Below are 14,183 nucleotides of genomic sequence, written 5' to 3'. Positions count from 1 at the left end.
AAGGTCATACATTTGCTTTCGGCAGAGACACTTCACTGTACTTGCGGTGAACTTTCCATCATCCGAATGTCTGATGTCCATCTTCGGGCAGATCTTGAGCAGCCACCTAACACAGCAGCACTTCAGTCTGCCTGTTCAGAAGAGCATCACTGCTGTAGTACATGCTGCAGTAATCCTCCATCACAAGATGGAGCTCTACTTTTTGCCAACAGCCATCAAATTTCACTATATATTCAACATGCGAGACATGTCTAACATTTTTCAGGTAATGCTTGATGTTAAGAATGATTCTCCATAAAATCTATGATTTAATCCAAATGTTACAGTAATGTAATTGTATGTGTGGTTCAGGGAGTACTTTTTGCAGAGCCTGACAGTGTAAAAGACAGCACCGATCTGGCTCTGCTATGGCTACACGAGTCCTGCAGAGTCTACTCAGACAGGCTGGTGGATGTGAAAGACTTACAGCTCTTCCGGAAGCTCCAGATGGAGACTGTGCATGAATGCTTTGAGGTGCAATACAGAAACAGTTTATGCTCATCCTCAGTTTGCAACAACTGACCAGGAGTTGCAAATGAATTGACTTATTTCTCCTGTCTAGGGAGTTGAAAATGAAAAAGTGACAAAACAGCCCCTCCTCTATTGCCACCTTGCCAAAATGGGTGAGGAATCCTCCTACACTGCTGTTACAGACTGGTCTGTGCTCAAGACCACCCTCACTGATGCTTTGGAAAGTTACAATGAGCTCAATGCAGCTATGAATTTGGTGCTGTTTGAGGATGCAATGCAACATGTGTAAGTATACAGTAAGCATGTGAGTGAGTAGTAATAGTCCTTTTAATATTGGTATGAAATACTTCCTTATAAAATATAGTTTCCTAATTGTGAGGCAAATTGAAGAGAAAAATACATTTGGTGTCTCAACAAGGACTATGTTGTTACCAGCTGTCGCATCAGTCGTATCCTGGAGTCTCCCTGCAGTCACGGCTTACTGATTGGCGTTGGGGGCAGTGGCAAGCAGAGCCTGACTCGCCTGGCTGCCTACATTTCCTCTGTGGAAGTCTTCCAGATCACTTTGCACAAAGGTTATAGTATCCAGGACCTCAAGGTAAACAATGACGCCACATAAACATGAAATACACTATATTACCATAAAATATTCATTACCATGGTTTTATCTGAAACATCTGTAGTTAATAAACCAAACATGAAAATCCTTGATCAATATCGCCAGTGGCTACATGCAAGTTTATTGATGTAATTCCTTTTTGTTCAGCTTCTCTCCTGATGCGGTAAATAATTGTCAGATACTATTAAAGGCCAGTGGGAAATATTTCAATATGTTATTGATGAAAGGATTTGCAATGTAGTCATTTACAAACATCTTAAGAGTTTATAGTGCCACTCTGTGGGTTATTGTATTGATTACTGTAAGATGTTTTCTGTTTGTGGTTTTGCTTAGATGGATCTTGCAGGTTTGTTCCTGAAGGCTGGTGTGAAGAATCAGCGTGTGGCTCTTCTCATGACTGATGCACAAATACCTGATGAGCGCTTTCTGGTCATTGTTAATGACCTTCTGTCATCAGGTCTGATTCACATTTTGCATTGTTCAGTGCCTTTTTTTCAGTATAGAATGAATAGAGTGAAATGATGGTAAAATCCTACCACTGCATGAATAAAGAATATTGATCCTGGCACCTCTGGTGTAGCTGATAATAACTGTGTCTCCTTGCAGGAGAAATTCCTGAGGTCTTCAGCGAGGAGGAAACTGAAGGGATTGTGTCCTCTGTGAAAGCTGAGGTCCGAGCCCTTGGGCTTCTTGAGACCAAGGAGAACTGCTGGAGATTCTTTATTGACAGAGTCCGACTTCAAATGACGGTGCAGTTTCTCTGAACTAAATGTTTATGTGTTGATTAAATACTCAGTTGTTATATAGGATTGTGTGGTGCCGATATGCATGTGTAACGGATGCCAGCTGGTGTGGCTGTGTAAGAGAGTGTGTTGGTAAAACTCACTCCCTGATGCCTTAAGAGTCGCGCTGGACATAGGTTTCACAGTGAGCGTTTAGCTGGAATGCTAGTGCTCTTGATTCTCATTCTGAGAAAGACACTGATTCGGAACGTGGGGCAGGCTTACACCTACAGTTGAAACCAGAAGTTTACATACACTGTGTAAAAACACACACAAACAATTTTTTCCCTCACTATCTGACTTTAAATCAGACTAAACATTTCCTGTTTTAGGTCAGTTAGCTAGTTCTGTTTGCTAAATGCTGCAATTACGAGAGAGAGAATATTTTAGAGAGTTTTTTTTTTTATTATTACTTTCTACAATGTCCAAAGTTTACATACACAAAAATGACTACCGGTATATCTATGAACATTGTAGGAAATCCCACATGATGACAGGAAAAGAATTGTGGAGCACCACAAGTCTGGTTCATCCTGAATTTCCAAATGCTTGAAGGTCCCACGTTCATTTGTTCAAACAAGTATAAACAATATAGGAATGTCCATCCATCATACCACCAGAATGGCCAAAATGTGTAAATCAACACCAGAACCAAAGCTAAAGATTTTGTGAAGATGGTGGATGAAGCTGGTAGGAGTGTGTCATTATCCACTGTCAAACCAGTCCTTTACTGACGAGGGCTAAAAGGCCACTGAGAACACCATCCCAACTGTGAAGTATGGGGTTGGTAGCATCATGTTGTGGGGCTGTTTTGCTGCAGGAGGAACTGGTACACTTCATAAAATAAATGGCGTCATGAAGAAAGAAGATGATGTGATATTGATAATATTGAAGCAACATCTCAAGCCATCAGCCAGGAAGTTGAAGCTTGGCTGCAAAGGGTCTTCCGAATGGACAATGACGTCAGCATACCGCCAAAATAGTCACAAAGTGGTTTGAAGACAACAACGTCAATGTTTTGGAGTGGCTATCACAAAGCCCTGATTTCAATCCTGTTGAAAATTTGTGAGCAGATTTAAAAAGATGTGTGTGAGCAAGGTGGCCTACAAACCTGACTCAGCTACACCAGTATTGTCAGGAGGGATGGGCCAGAATTTCAGCAAACTCTTGTGGAAGGATACCCAAAACACTTCACCCAAGTCATATAGTTTAATGGCAATGCTACCAAATAGTAAGAAAATGTACGTAAACTTTTGACTTTGAAGAAAGAAACAACTAAAATATTCTCTCTCTCACAATTACAACATTTAGCAAATAACAATAATCTTGGTAATCCTAACTGACCTAAAACAGGAAACGTTTATTCTGATTTAATTTCTGATACTGAGAAAAAATGTTTGTCTTTTTACACAGTGTACAGTATATAAACTTCTGGTTTCAACCGTACTTGGTGTATTTTCTTAAAATAGCTAATTTTTCTGAGATTATCAGACAGAAACACAGTTTAGCTTGCAAGGGAGTTTTTGGATAATTTTCAGAACTGTTTGCTCTCTTACTAGGAATAAACATACTGTATATACAGTATATGCAGGCTGTCATGAAGAACAGTAAAGCTAACCCTCAACTGGAAATGAAAATACTACAAATTATATTTTTGAATGAACTAAAATGTACCATTACAGTACATCTGAGTTACATACACATATTTTTGCATGTTAGATCCATTCACTGAACAGCACACCTGCTGTTTAAGGCCATTATGCCTGGCAAGATAAATTAACAGACCCAGTCAAAATGGGAGGTTAAAAGGAAGGAAATTCTTGTCTCAGTCCACACATTTGCAGTCCAGCTAATTGTTGCCAGGGTCTCTGGTAGCGTCACCGTCTGCTTCATCCAACTGGTAAAGTGTCTGCCTGAATGTATGCCAAGCTGAGCAAAGTGGGGGTGGCCAATATGAGATTGCCAGTATGTTTTGCTGCTTCTGTGATGTCTATGACATACTGTATTTCAAAGACTGCTTTACTGTCAGTGTTATAGCAAAGTATAAGCTCACATGCAAATAATTTCTCTCCCTTATTCTTTTTATTGTAGGTAGTGTTGTGTTTGTCTCCAGTGGGCAGTGAACTCCGACTAAGGGCCTGTCGATTCCCTACTATCATCCAATGCACCACCATCGACTGGTTTCATCCTTGGAGCTCGGAAGCTTTGCAGTCAGTCAGCTACACGTTCATTCATGAGATTGAAGGCATTGAGGTACTATTATTGCTCATAATAAATTCTCATTTTTTACAATGACTTTTAACCACCAATATTAGATTTTCTCCATACCACAGACATAAGTTAGACTATAATGAACCTCCTTTAATTACCACAGTGCAGCTGCATTAACATTTTCATAGATCCCTCATCATTAGTTCTATGTTGAGGTTCTGACAAATTGCTGAACACATGCCCAGAGACGCACAGTGAGTGTACCTATTTCATTGTTTTTCATCATAGCAGTGGAGCGATCACAGCCCGGGATCATTTATGTTAATGAGCACCAAAGAGTGATTAAGCACATAACGACCTACTAAAGAGGCACAGCTGTCACAACCAGGAAGTGTCCTCACATATGTGAGCATGTGCCAGATTGCTGCTTTTCACTGATGTTCGAGCACGTGTGTTCACACTCATCTGTTCCTGTGTGGATGTTGATCAGGGACTAAAAGTAAAAGCAGTTACAAAGCAATTAGTGGTGACTAGAGTAGACTAGAGTTTTAGTAATATGGATTTTGAATTTGCTAGCTACACCCAAATCGCGCCATGTTTTCTCATCCCTCGCCACGTCACACTTCGAATTTTGTGGTTTAATTCTATGATGGTTTTTCAAAAATAAATACGTTAATAAGTCATTCTATTAGTAGTATTAGTAAAAACATGCATATTTAAGCAAATTGTACATGGTTTTTGCCTAAATTAAGCGTTTTCAAACATAAAAATGGCTAAATGAACTAAAATATAAATACAAAGCATTCAGAAGACGCATTCAAAGACGTGATGCTATGTATTATTCTACTCACGATTACTAGGTGTCAATAATGCAACTGTAATGTTCGGTGAGACACACACACACACACACACACACACACACCAGACGTGATCGCTGGAACAACAGGCAAAATAATCCCTAACACGAGCTACTTTTGCAGCCCTAACCCACCCCAAGCTAAAACTTAACTCTGAATGTCCGACGTCACATCCACCTCCTCACTCATCTAGCAGCAGAACACATTTACAGATACACACACAAGCACGAGTCTATGTCTTAAATTGCTTATTTTCTGTTATTATACCTACTACTGTGTATTGGGCACTAAGAGTGTAAAGGTGACTGTAGAGGTGTTATTTCATGCCTAGAGGGCTCTAATAATGTTAAAAAAAACACATTTCAAAGGTTGTAAACAGGCTTTGTATGCCCTAATAACAAAAATATTCCATTTATACATTACAAAAACAAAATTTCAAGAAAGTATAAAAAGTGGCATTTTAAGCAACCATTTATTATTTTTCTAAAAAGAAAAAATATCTTGTTTAGCAATCTTCACTTGAGAAAAATAATTTTATATTAAGAGTATGTACTGTATAGCTAGCCAATTCTTATGAAGATTTTTTTTTTTTTTTGCCAGAAATGAATATTTTTTTCTAATAACAAGCTAAAACCTTATTTCAATTATTCAACAACTGATTAATATATATTTGTCTTAAATTAAGAATAAAACTGGCTTCTAAACTTCCTAAATTCAAGAACGGACTTACACCCAGAAAATATATCTACACTGCAAAAACTACATTTCAAGAAAGTAAAATAGTCCCGTTTTAAGCAACCATTTCTTAAAGATTTGCTGATTTTAGACCAATGTGACTGTGGCTGCACAGCAAATTTCATGCGTACCAAGATTTATTATCTTGAATCTAGTCATAAAATCTTTGTAAATGTGTAAAATTATTAAACTTGATACAAGAAAATATGACTCTCTTTTTATCTAGTTTATAAATCTAAAAATGAGTGAATTTACCTGCAAATCATGCCAAAAAAGAATTGTGATAGTGTTTATGACAATAGGTTTTCCTAAATAAAGTGACTTTTAGATACAATCACACTTTCTTCTTTTTAAATAAAAAAGTTCCATCCATATGATTTGCTTCATGCGTGTTGAAAAGCTCAGACCGATGAAGAAGTAACCAACATAACTAACAGGCAGACAAGAAGAGACATTTGCTGCACAGCTGCCGATATGTTAGTATGTTAGCCTCACAATCAGGCAATCTGGGTTCAAATTCCGGTTGGTTCACCTCTGTGTGGACCCTGCATGCCCCCCCTGTGGGTATTCTCTGTATACTCTGGCTTCCTTCACAATCCAACAGTATGCATGATAGGTTAATTGGAGACTATAAAAATAAAAAATACTTAAATCTAGCTACGTGATTAAGAACAACTTGCTTATTTTAGGACTCATATTCTTAAGTCACGAGAAAAATATTGTAGTTATAAGAATTCTATCTAAGCAAATTTTGCTTACCCCATTGGCAGAATTTTTTGCTTGAAATGAGAAAAGTTCTCTCATTGTAATATAATTTGGGCTTCTTTCAAGTATGGCTGTTTTTGCAGTGTAAATAAGGAATTGTACTTTTATTTGAGACCGGACGAAAAAAATGTATTGCTTTCTTAACATTGTCATTCTAAAGACAGTCTGCAGTTTAATTTGTTTGTTTTTTTATGGTCATCTATGACCATGCATTTCTAATTTATGTTAAAAAGACACAAAATGAAATGATCAAGCTTAACTTACATGTCAAATAAAAACATGACAGAAGTTATTTAAATAAATGAATATCTAATTTCCTGCTGGCTCCATGACTGTTTGGAATTATTTTGTGTTTGTGTTTTGTCTGTGTTTGTTTTTCTTTGACAGCAAATTGTGTGATAGTGGAGACTGAGTGTCATTGCCTATAATGAATACCTTGTCACAGCATAGTGCAGAAATCATTGTGTTTAAAATCGTGAAAGGCTTTAGATACTGTTAACATGCTGCTTGCTTCACAAACTACACATCTGTCTCGGATGTCTCTGAAATTATTTTCACAGAGGCTTCAAAGCCTAATCATTTCTGCAAGCTACACCTAAATTTCAGATTGAGTAAGTCAGGGCCAGTCTAGTAAGATGGAAAAACTTGTAGATGAATTCAAAATTTATGAAGATAATATTTCAGTGGCCATCAGCTTGCGGATGTTAAACCCCACTCAATCCTCCTCGCCCTCTTTCCCCCCTGCTTGTCTGCTTATTTTTACAGCCTGCTGTCCAGGAATCCATCAGTCTTTTCATGGCCTACGTTCACACCAGTGTCAACCAAGCAAGTGAAAAATACCAGCGCGATGAGAAGAGATACAATTACACCACCCCCAAGAGCTTTCTCCAGCAAATCACCCTGTACAGGAACCTTCTGCAAAAGTCTCGAGACCAGCTTCAGCTCAAGATGAACCGCCTTGACAGTGGCCTTCAAAAGCTCCAAAGCACTGCTGCTCAGGTAAGTGTAACCATTTACTGTTCTCTTGCAAGGGGTGAGATTAAGGTTTGATACAACACTGGTATGGAAATTAAGTCTGGCATTAATTTATGATCCAAGCCATGTGGCTTCACCACTGACCTCAGTATACTCCTCTTTGAAACATTGTAGTAACCTTTCTGTTTTAGGTGGAGGATCTGAAAACCAAATTGGCGGACCAAGAAGCTGATCTGACCTTTAAAAATGAAAATATTGAGGCTCTTATTGCAAAGATTGGACTTCAGACTGACAAAGTTAGCAGCAAGAAAGAGGCTGCAGATGTGGAGGCACAAAAGGTCTAAATGCTTTTACTCACTCATTGTTTTTACAATAGTATTACAATATTAGTACACTATCACTATATTCTTGAATTCATAGTATGTTTTTTGTTTAGGTGGCTCTCATCCAGGCAGAGGTGTCAGTAAAACAGAGAGATTGTGAGACAGACCTAGCCAAGGCAGAGCCTTTACTGACAGCCGCCACAGCAGCACTGAACACCCTCAACAAGGTACTTGATGCTATTAAAAAGTCACTCATATGGAGTCATTCTTCAAACTGTAAAACATTTATAACTCTTTTTAGGTAAATCTTACTGAGCTGAAGGCCTTCCCCAACCCTCCCCCGGCAGTCATCAACGTAGCGGCAGCCGTGATGGTTCTGCTGGCTCCCCGCGGTCGGGTTCCTAAGGATCGGAGCTGGAAAGCAGCACGGGCCTTCATGGGCAAGGTTAAGCTGTCATCGCGTCAATCACATCTGCCTGATGAATGCCAATCTAATTTTTGAGCTGGCCTTGACCCTGGCCCTGCTCGCCATCTCTCCCATACTCACATTACAGCAGGATGGCTCCATGAATATGCTCACACACTAGGGGAGGAGGCACTCTCCCAACCTCCACCATAGACATTTTTATTTTTTTAGATTTTAGAGCTGTTATATGTTGGCATCCAATGAATGTGTAATCTTTTTGTATAGTTAGCGGGATATAGCATATTTTAATTCATTTATGCAATACATGTTGACACCGCTCAATCAAAAACACATACTGTACAGTATCTCCAGATTTTCAGATTTTTTTTTTTTCGAGGCATTTTTTTTGTTTCGGCTTGAAAAAAAAAAAGATACAGTGAGATACAGTGAATCCCCGCATACTTGGGATTGAGCATTCGCAACCCCACAAATTCGCAGACTAATAAAAAATATTATATTTTTTTTTATTATTTTTTTTCTCCACAGAAAACACATCTCATTCACCCAAAGTCAGTAATATCTTATAAATAAGTCAAACTTGTCTATAGCGGCCACTAGAGGGAGTCTGCAAGAGTGGCCGCTATAGACAGGTGGCCTCTATAGACAGGTTGGCATCCAGTTCGAATGTTGACCAGTAAAGGAAAAAAAAGGGAAAAAAATAATAATAATGTTGACCAGTAGAGGGCACTGCGGATAAAAGTTGTACAGCACTACTCGGCTCGTTATTATCATGGTTCATGGTTCATGGTTTTAATCCTGAACATGCATGAGTCAAACAGTAGCACATCACATAGTACAATTCACAATTTTGCATGTCCAAAAAGGAGTAGGAAGAAGCAAATCTTATTTAATTCTACCCCTCATCAGTTTCACATCAGTTGCAATACATTTATTCACCTCTTGTTCTTCCAAGTGTACTTTGTAGGTCTACATGACAATGTAGTGCAATCATAGCCAAGGTTTTTACTTACTAAAAGGAAGCTAGAAGCTTAATAATAACGTATAGAATATGTCCACAACCCACAGAACAAAGCTGTGCTAGTAATGTCTTACGCTTGTTTTTAATATTTTACTTTTTATACGGCAGAGTGTCATTACAGCTTTAGTTCATCAGGAAGAGACAGGAAGTGACGGTGGGCGTCCCGAGCAGGAGAGCTAGGCTCAGTGCTAGCTGTGAGTTTCGAGAGAGTTGGGAAGTGTGTTTATGTTGGCGTGGATGTAAAGTCCCTCAGTGTTCTCCGCTGTTAATAAAGCCATTAAAGTGCATCGGCGACGTGAGTCTCTCCTTCCCCACAACAAGCGGCATTACAGTATTGACACACATTGTGCACATTGTCTCACACCAGGAAATAAACGGTGTCACTTGTTACAGGCATTGGCTGGACAGCTATGTAGTGGGGCTTGTTTAACCTTTGCCTTGTGGGCAAGCAGAAAGGAGAGACGATGCTGAGAGATGTGTGTGTGTTCTGAGCTGCTGTCTGGTGGCCGTATTCAATAAATAAAGTTGGCAGAAGCAACAGGAGAAGTTTCCTTCTTTGCTTCGGAGCTGAATAACACTGACAAGTTAACAGACTAGTATCGAACGGAAAAGAAGACGGCTTTTTTTTGTGTCGAATACAGAAGATGAGGACTTTGATGGATTTGTGGATGAGGATTGATAAAAAATAACGTGAGTACATTCTAAAATACTTCATTTAAATACAACCGAACTCAGTTTTGCTCCCTCTACCGCATGCATGCTAGCGTATGTTTTTTTTTTTATTGTAGCGTTGCTGGGAGCACGTCCTGTTCCCAGCCTACTTTGCGGTAATGTTTTGGTGCAAATGCTCTTAAAGTTACATGTTTGACCAGGAAATAGCAAGCTCAAAAGAAGACGGCCTTTTTATGTGGAACAACTGACAGTTTGTGCGGATCTTGTGAATGATTGTGACTGAGCTAGGACTCAGTAATTAAAGTCTACACACGACGGCTTCATTGATTGAAAAACAAAACTTTTTCGTGCATGAAGCTTCTACTTGAGTTGGTAATTTGGCCGCTATATGGAGTCAGATATTGACCAAGGGAGACAAAATGGGTGGCCGCTGGCCGCGTTGGACAGGTGACTGCTATACACAGGGTCTATAACATGTAAATTTGCTGCGGGGGATTTTTCAGTGGCTGCTATAGGCAGGTGGCCGTTCTATAAAGGTGGCCGCTAAGACAAGTTTGACTGTATGTGCTAATACAGATAAAATATACAGCATATACATAGACAGTTTTGAACAAAGCCCACAATTTTTACATTTTTCTTTTTGCAATCACTTATGTTTTTTATGTCAAGCGTTGAGATTTTACACTCTGTTTGGTTGTCCTTGAAGGCACCATAATTGCTGTGAGATGCAAAAGGGAAACTCCTAACTTGTACACCAGGGGTGCTCACACTTTTTCAGCTTGCAAGCTACTTTTAAAATGTCCAAGTCCCAAAGATCTACAGTACCTTGTATTTTAAATATAGAAAATATTTATATTTACGATATTTATAAAGAAAATATGAGTAAGTATTTATGTACGTTATACATGTATATCAGGGGTGCAACACTTTTTCAGCATGCAAGTTACAAGTCAAAATGATCTACCTCTTTCTATAAAACATATAACAGAGAAAATCTAACCACTAAACTTTGAAATAGTATTTTAAGTATTAATGATTAGTATTTCACATTTACATTTTCAAAGTTTACAGGTAATCAAAGTAGTTGATATCATAATTATATTCAATATGGCAATCAAGATAATTACATATAATTCCTCAATAGTTGTGTACATAACTTGAGCACTCGTGATATGTCAGTCAAAATAGCTACGTAGCGTTCATTAGGAGACATAGTTCATGTATTACATCTAGTTAGCATTTGGTATCAAACATTACTGATATAAAAGATTTGAAAATGATTATGCAAAAGACAATACAGCCACAGACAAGACCACATATCCGTATCCGTATCCGTAGTCAGAACAATAAAGATGAAAGTTGCATCTCCGTGTGTAGCTTGAAACGCCACGGGGGAGCAAGAACGAATCAGGAGGGGAGCTTAATATCAGCTGACTGATGTCATATGACATCTACAAAGTGACGTTTACACGATTGACCCAAAATACCTTTCAATTTACCGGTAGATCGTGATCGACGTAATGGGCACCCCTGTTCTACACTGTGACTCCAGTTCCATCTGTTCATTCCTCACCTAACATTATCATTCAATAGTAGTGAGTACCTATATGTTTTATAATTTAAAATGCATTTAATAAGAGTGTGAGGCATATTAAAGAGAGACGGGGGAGGGTTCTGGAATGAAATCTAATAATTATAACAGCCACTCTTATTATAAATGTGAATGTGAATCTGAGAATGTCAATGTCAAGATTGCTGGAGGGTTTTGAGGTGGAAGTGGAGAGAGCCGTGTGTCAGAAATTTACTCACTTTTTTAAATTTACTCAAATTTCCCTGCAGATGTTCGCTCCAGAAAGTAACCCTTGCAAATAACGGCTCTACTGTACTTGCTTGTTGTTGGACAGCGACAATATTTTGCACATACAAAAAAATATGTATTTATACTGTTTAAAGTTAAGAGGACGTATGACAGCTCCTGATAATTAACCAAATTTAAAAAAACAATTTAAATTCAAATTAGTTCATTAGTAGGCAATATGTTTAATTAGCATAGGTATTTGTTGACCAGCCAATCCAAGCCAACGAACCCAAGTTGGAACATACTTATGTCCCGTCATGTGTAAAATGTGTAGCACAGATATTAATGTATCTCTCTTGTTTGTGTTGTTCTATCAGGTGGATGATTTTCTGCAGGCCCTGGTGTCATATGACAAGGAGCACATCCACGAGTCATGTTTGAATGTGGTGAAACAGGAATACCTTAGAAAGCCTGAGTTCCACCCTGATCAAGTTCGGACCAAATCTACAGCTGCAGCAGGACTCTGTGCCTGGACAATTAACATTGTTCGATACTACGAGGTTCACACCAATATTCTTAAAAAGGTTATGTTGTCATAAAACATTTCATTATAAAGGATGCTTATTGTTATTCTAGATTTATTGTGAGGTCATTCCAAAGAGACATGCTTTGTCACAAGCTAATGCAGAGCTAGAAACAGCAACAGCAAAACTGCTGTCCGTCCAAAAGAAGTTGGTGGTAAGTAAAAATTTATGGGTAATCATTAATAAAGTCACTTAGTTTGCAGGCAATATTGGTTCTCTTTCTTTTGCACTCTAGGATTTGGATGCCAACCTCCAGAACCTCACAGCTCAGTTTGAGAGGGCTACAGCTGAGAAAATCAGTTGTCAGCATGATGTGACTCGCACCAACCAGACCATAGAGCTGGCCAACCGACTTGTCAAAGGCTTAGAGGTAATCAAGGAGATAATCAGAGTGAAAGGTGCTGGGTGGAGTCACTGCATCTTAATTGTTGTAAATCAAATTTATTTGACTTGCGTGGAGCATAGCATCAACAATGTGAACTTTATGACTGAATAAGCTGTTCGTTTTTTAAGTATTCATACATACAGGAAAGTATACATTCAGGAGTTGTGTTATGTCATTTTGCTGTGGTTTTATTCATCACAGTAGACAGTGTGTGGAATATATTATGGGAACATGCTGTTGGTCATAGAGAACCATATTATTATAAACCCAACATGTGCCTTTTCCACACTACATTATATATTATAGTTACAGATGCTAATATCAAGTAAAGGATAGCCATTCAAGTGGTCATTTTGCAAGTTCGACTTCCTTATCCCAGAAAATGAATGTGGTTTGCATGGAACAGCTTGGCTTTTAAGCATATCAAGATAAATGTTTTGTCTTTATAGCATTGACCTGGAAGCAATAGTGTTCCGACTAATAAATCAGGCCGTCTATATTTAATCATTAACTTACCTCAAAGCCTCAACATCTGTTGGAAATTAACAATGTCTCACCACAGACGGAGTGATATTACGGGCAATCCATAATACATTAGAGTAAAATTATAGTGATTTTTAACTGTCCAAGAATTTATTATGTGACATATTCCAGATACATGGCCCCTTGTAAGAAAATGCCATGCGTGATTTATTGCTGTAGAGCTGTCACAGTCATCATATTGAATAGTTGGATAAATGCTGAAATGATGCAGATTGAAACCGTGGCTAAACTTTTACTGTAACTCTGTTTTAAGAAAAGAGCATTTAGATTATTTTAGTGCTGTGCAGGAAATGAAGTCAATGTTTCTTATGGACAAAATGTTGTTTTTTCTTATGTTGACCTATATACTTTTTTGCTCATTAAATAATCATATTGTTGTGTTTCATGTGCCTTTCAGTCAGAGAAGGAACGCTGGTCGCAGGCACTTGTTCAATATGAAAAGCAACAGAAAACGCTTTGTGGTGACGTTGCCCTCACCTCAGCATTCGTCTCATACATGGGTTACTTTACCAGGCAGTATCGTGCTGAACTCCTCAATGACAAATGGATCTCTTTTCTCAAATGTCAAAAGGTAAAGTTTCTTACCTCTAAGATAAGTAACCTCTAAGATAAATAACATCATCATATGGCATCTGTTCCAGGTCTCCATACCCCTGACAGACGGACTGGATCCCATTCTCATGCTTACTGATGATGCCGGTGTGGCTGCTTGGCATAACCAAGGTCTGCCAAATGATAGGATGTCCACAGAGAACGCTGCCATCCTGACCACCAGTGAGCGCTGGCCGCTTATCGTTGACCCGCAGCAGCAGGGCATCAAATGGCTACGAAGCCAGCAAGGGTCCAAACTGAGGGTGGTGCAACTTGGACAGAAAGGGTGAGAGGGTGCTGTATTGTTATATGTATGAGGACATTTTAATGTCTTTTATTTGTCAGACTCTATTTACAAACATACACAGGGAAGATATAATAGATAATA

At 38.6% G+C, this 14,183-nt stretch overlaps 1 protein-coding gene across 7 annotated transcripts in view; it reads left to right on the top strand.

Moving 5' to 3' along the window:
• Window positions 1–14,183, top strand: part of LOC129185409 (dynein axonemal heavy chain 11) — a 52,820-nt gene that overhangs the window by 26,589 nt on the left and 12,048 nt on the right. For 6 of the 7 annotated variants that reach the window (XM_054782467.1, XM_054782466.1, XM_054782464.1 and 3 more), the window contains 16 exons: window positions 26–265; window positions 352–513; window positions 602–795; window positions 946–1,108; window positions 1,463–1,586; window positions 1,736–1,878; window positions 4,003–4,164; window positions 7,245–7,478; window positions 7,646–7,792; window positions 7,891–8,004; window positions 8,079–8,222; window positions 12,070–12,252; window positions 12,329–12,430; window positions 12,512–12,646; window positions 13,602–13,775; window positions 13,846–14,081. In XM_054782467.1, the coding sequence (XP_054638442.1) occupies window positions 26–265; window positions 352–513; window positions 602–795; window positions 946–1,108; window positions 1,463–1,586; window positions 1,736–1,878; window positions 4,003–4,164; window positions 7,245–7,478; window positions 7,646–7,792; window positions 7,891–8,004; window positions 8,079–8,222; window positions 12,070–12,252; window positions 12,329–12,430; window positions 12,512–12,646; window positions 13,602–13,775; window positions 13,846–14,081 (2,657 nt within the window). The remainder of the gene's footprint in view (window positions 1–25; window positions 266–351; window positions 514–601; window positions 796–945; window positions 1,109–1,462; window positions 1,587–1,735; window positions 1,879–4,002; window positions 4,165–7,244; window positions 7,479–7,645; window positions 7,793–7,890; window positions 8,005–8,078; window positions 8,223–12,069; window positions 12,253–12,328; window positions 12,431–12,511; window positions 12,647–13,601; window positions 13,776–13,845; window positions 14,082–14,183) is intronic. The other variant, XM_054782468.1, reaches the window with a different exon arrangement.

Source organism: Dunckerocampus dactyliophorus, chromosome 7 (genome assembly GCF_027744805.1).
Source record: "Dunckerocampus dactyliophorus isolate RoL2022-P2 chromosome 7, RoL_Ddac_1.1, whole genome shotgun sequence".
Classification (NCBI taxonomy): Eukaryota; Metazoa; Chordata; class Actinopteri; order Syngnathiformes; family Syngnathidae; genus Dunckerocampus; species Dunckerocampus dactyliophorus.
This window is presented reverse-complemented; position numbering and strand designations above follow the sequence as displayed.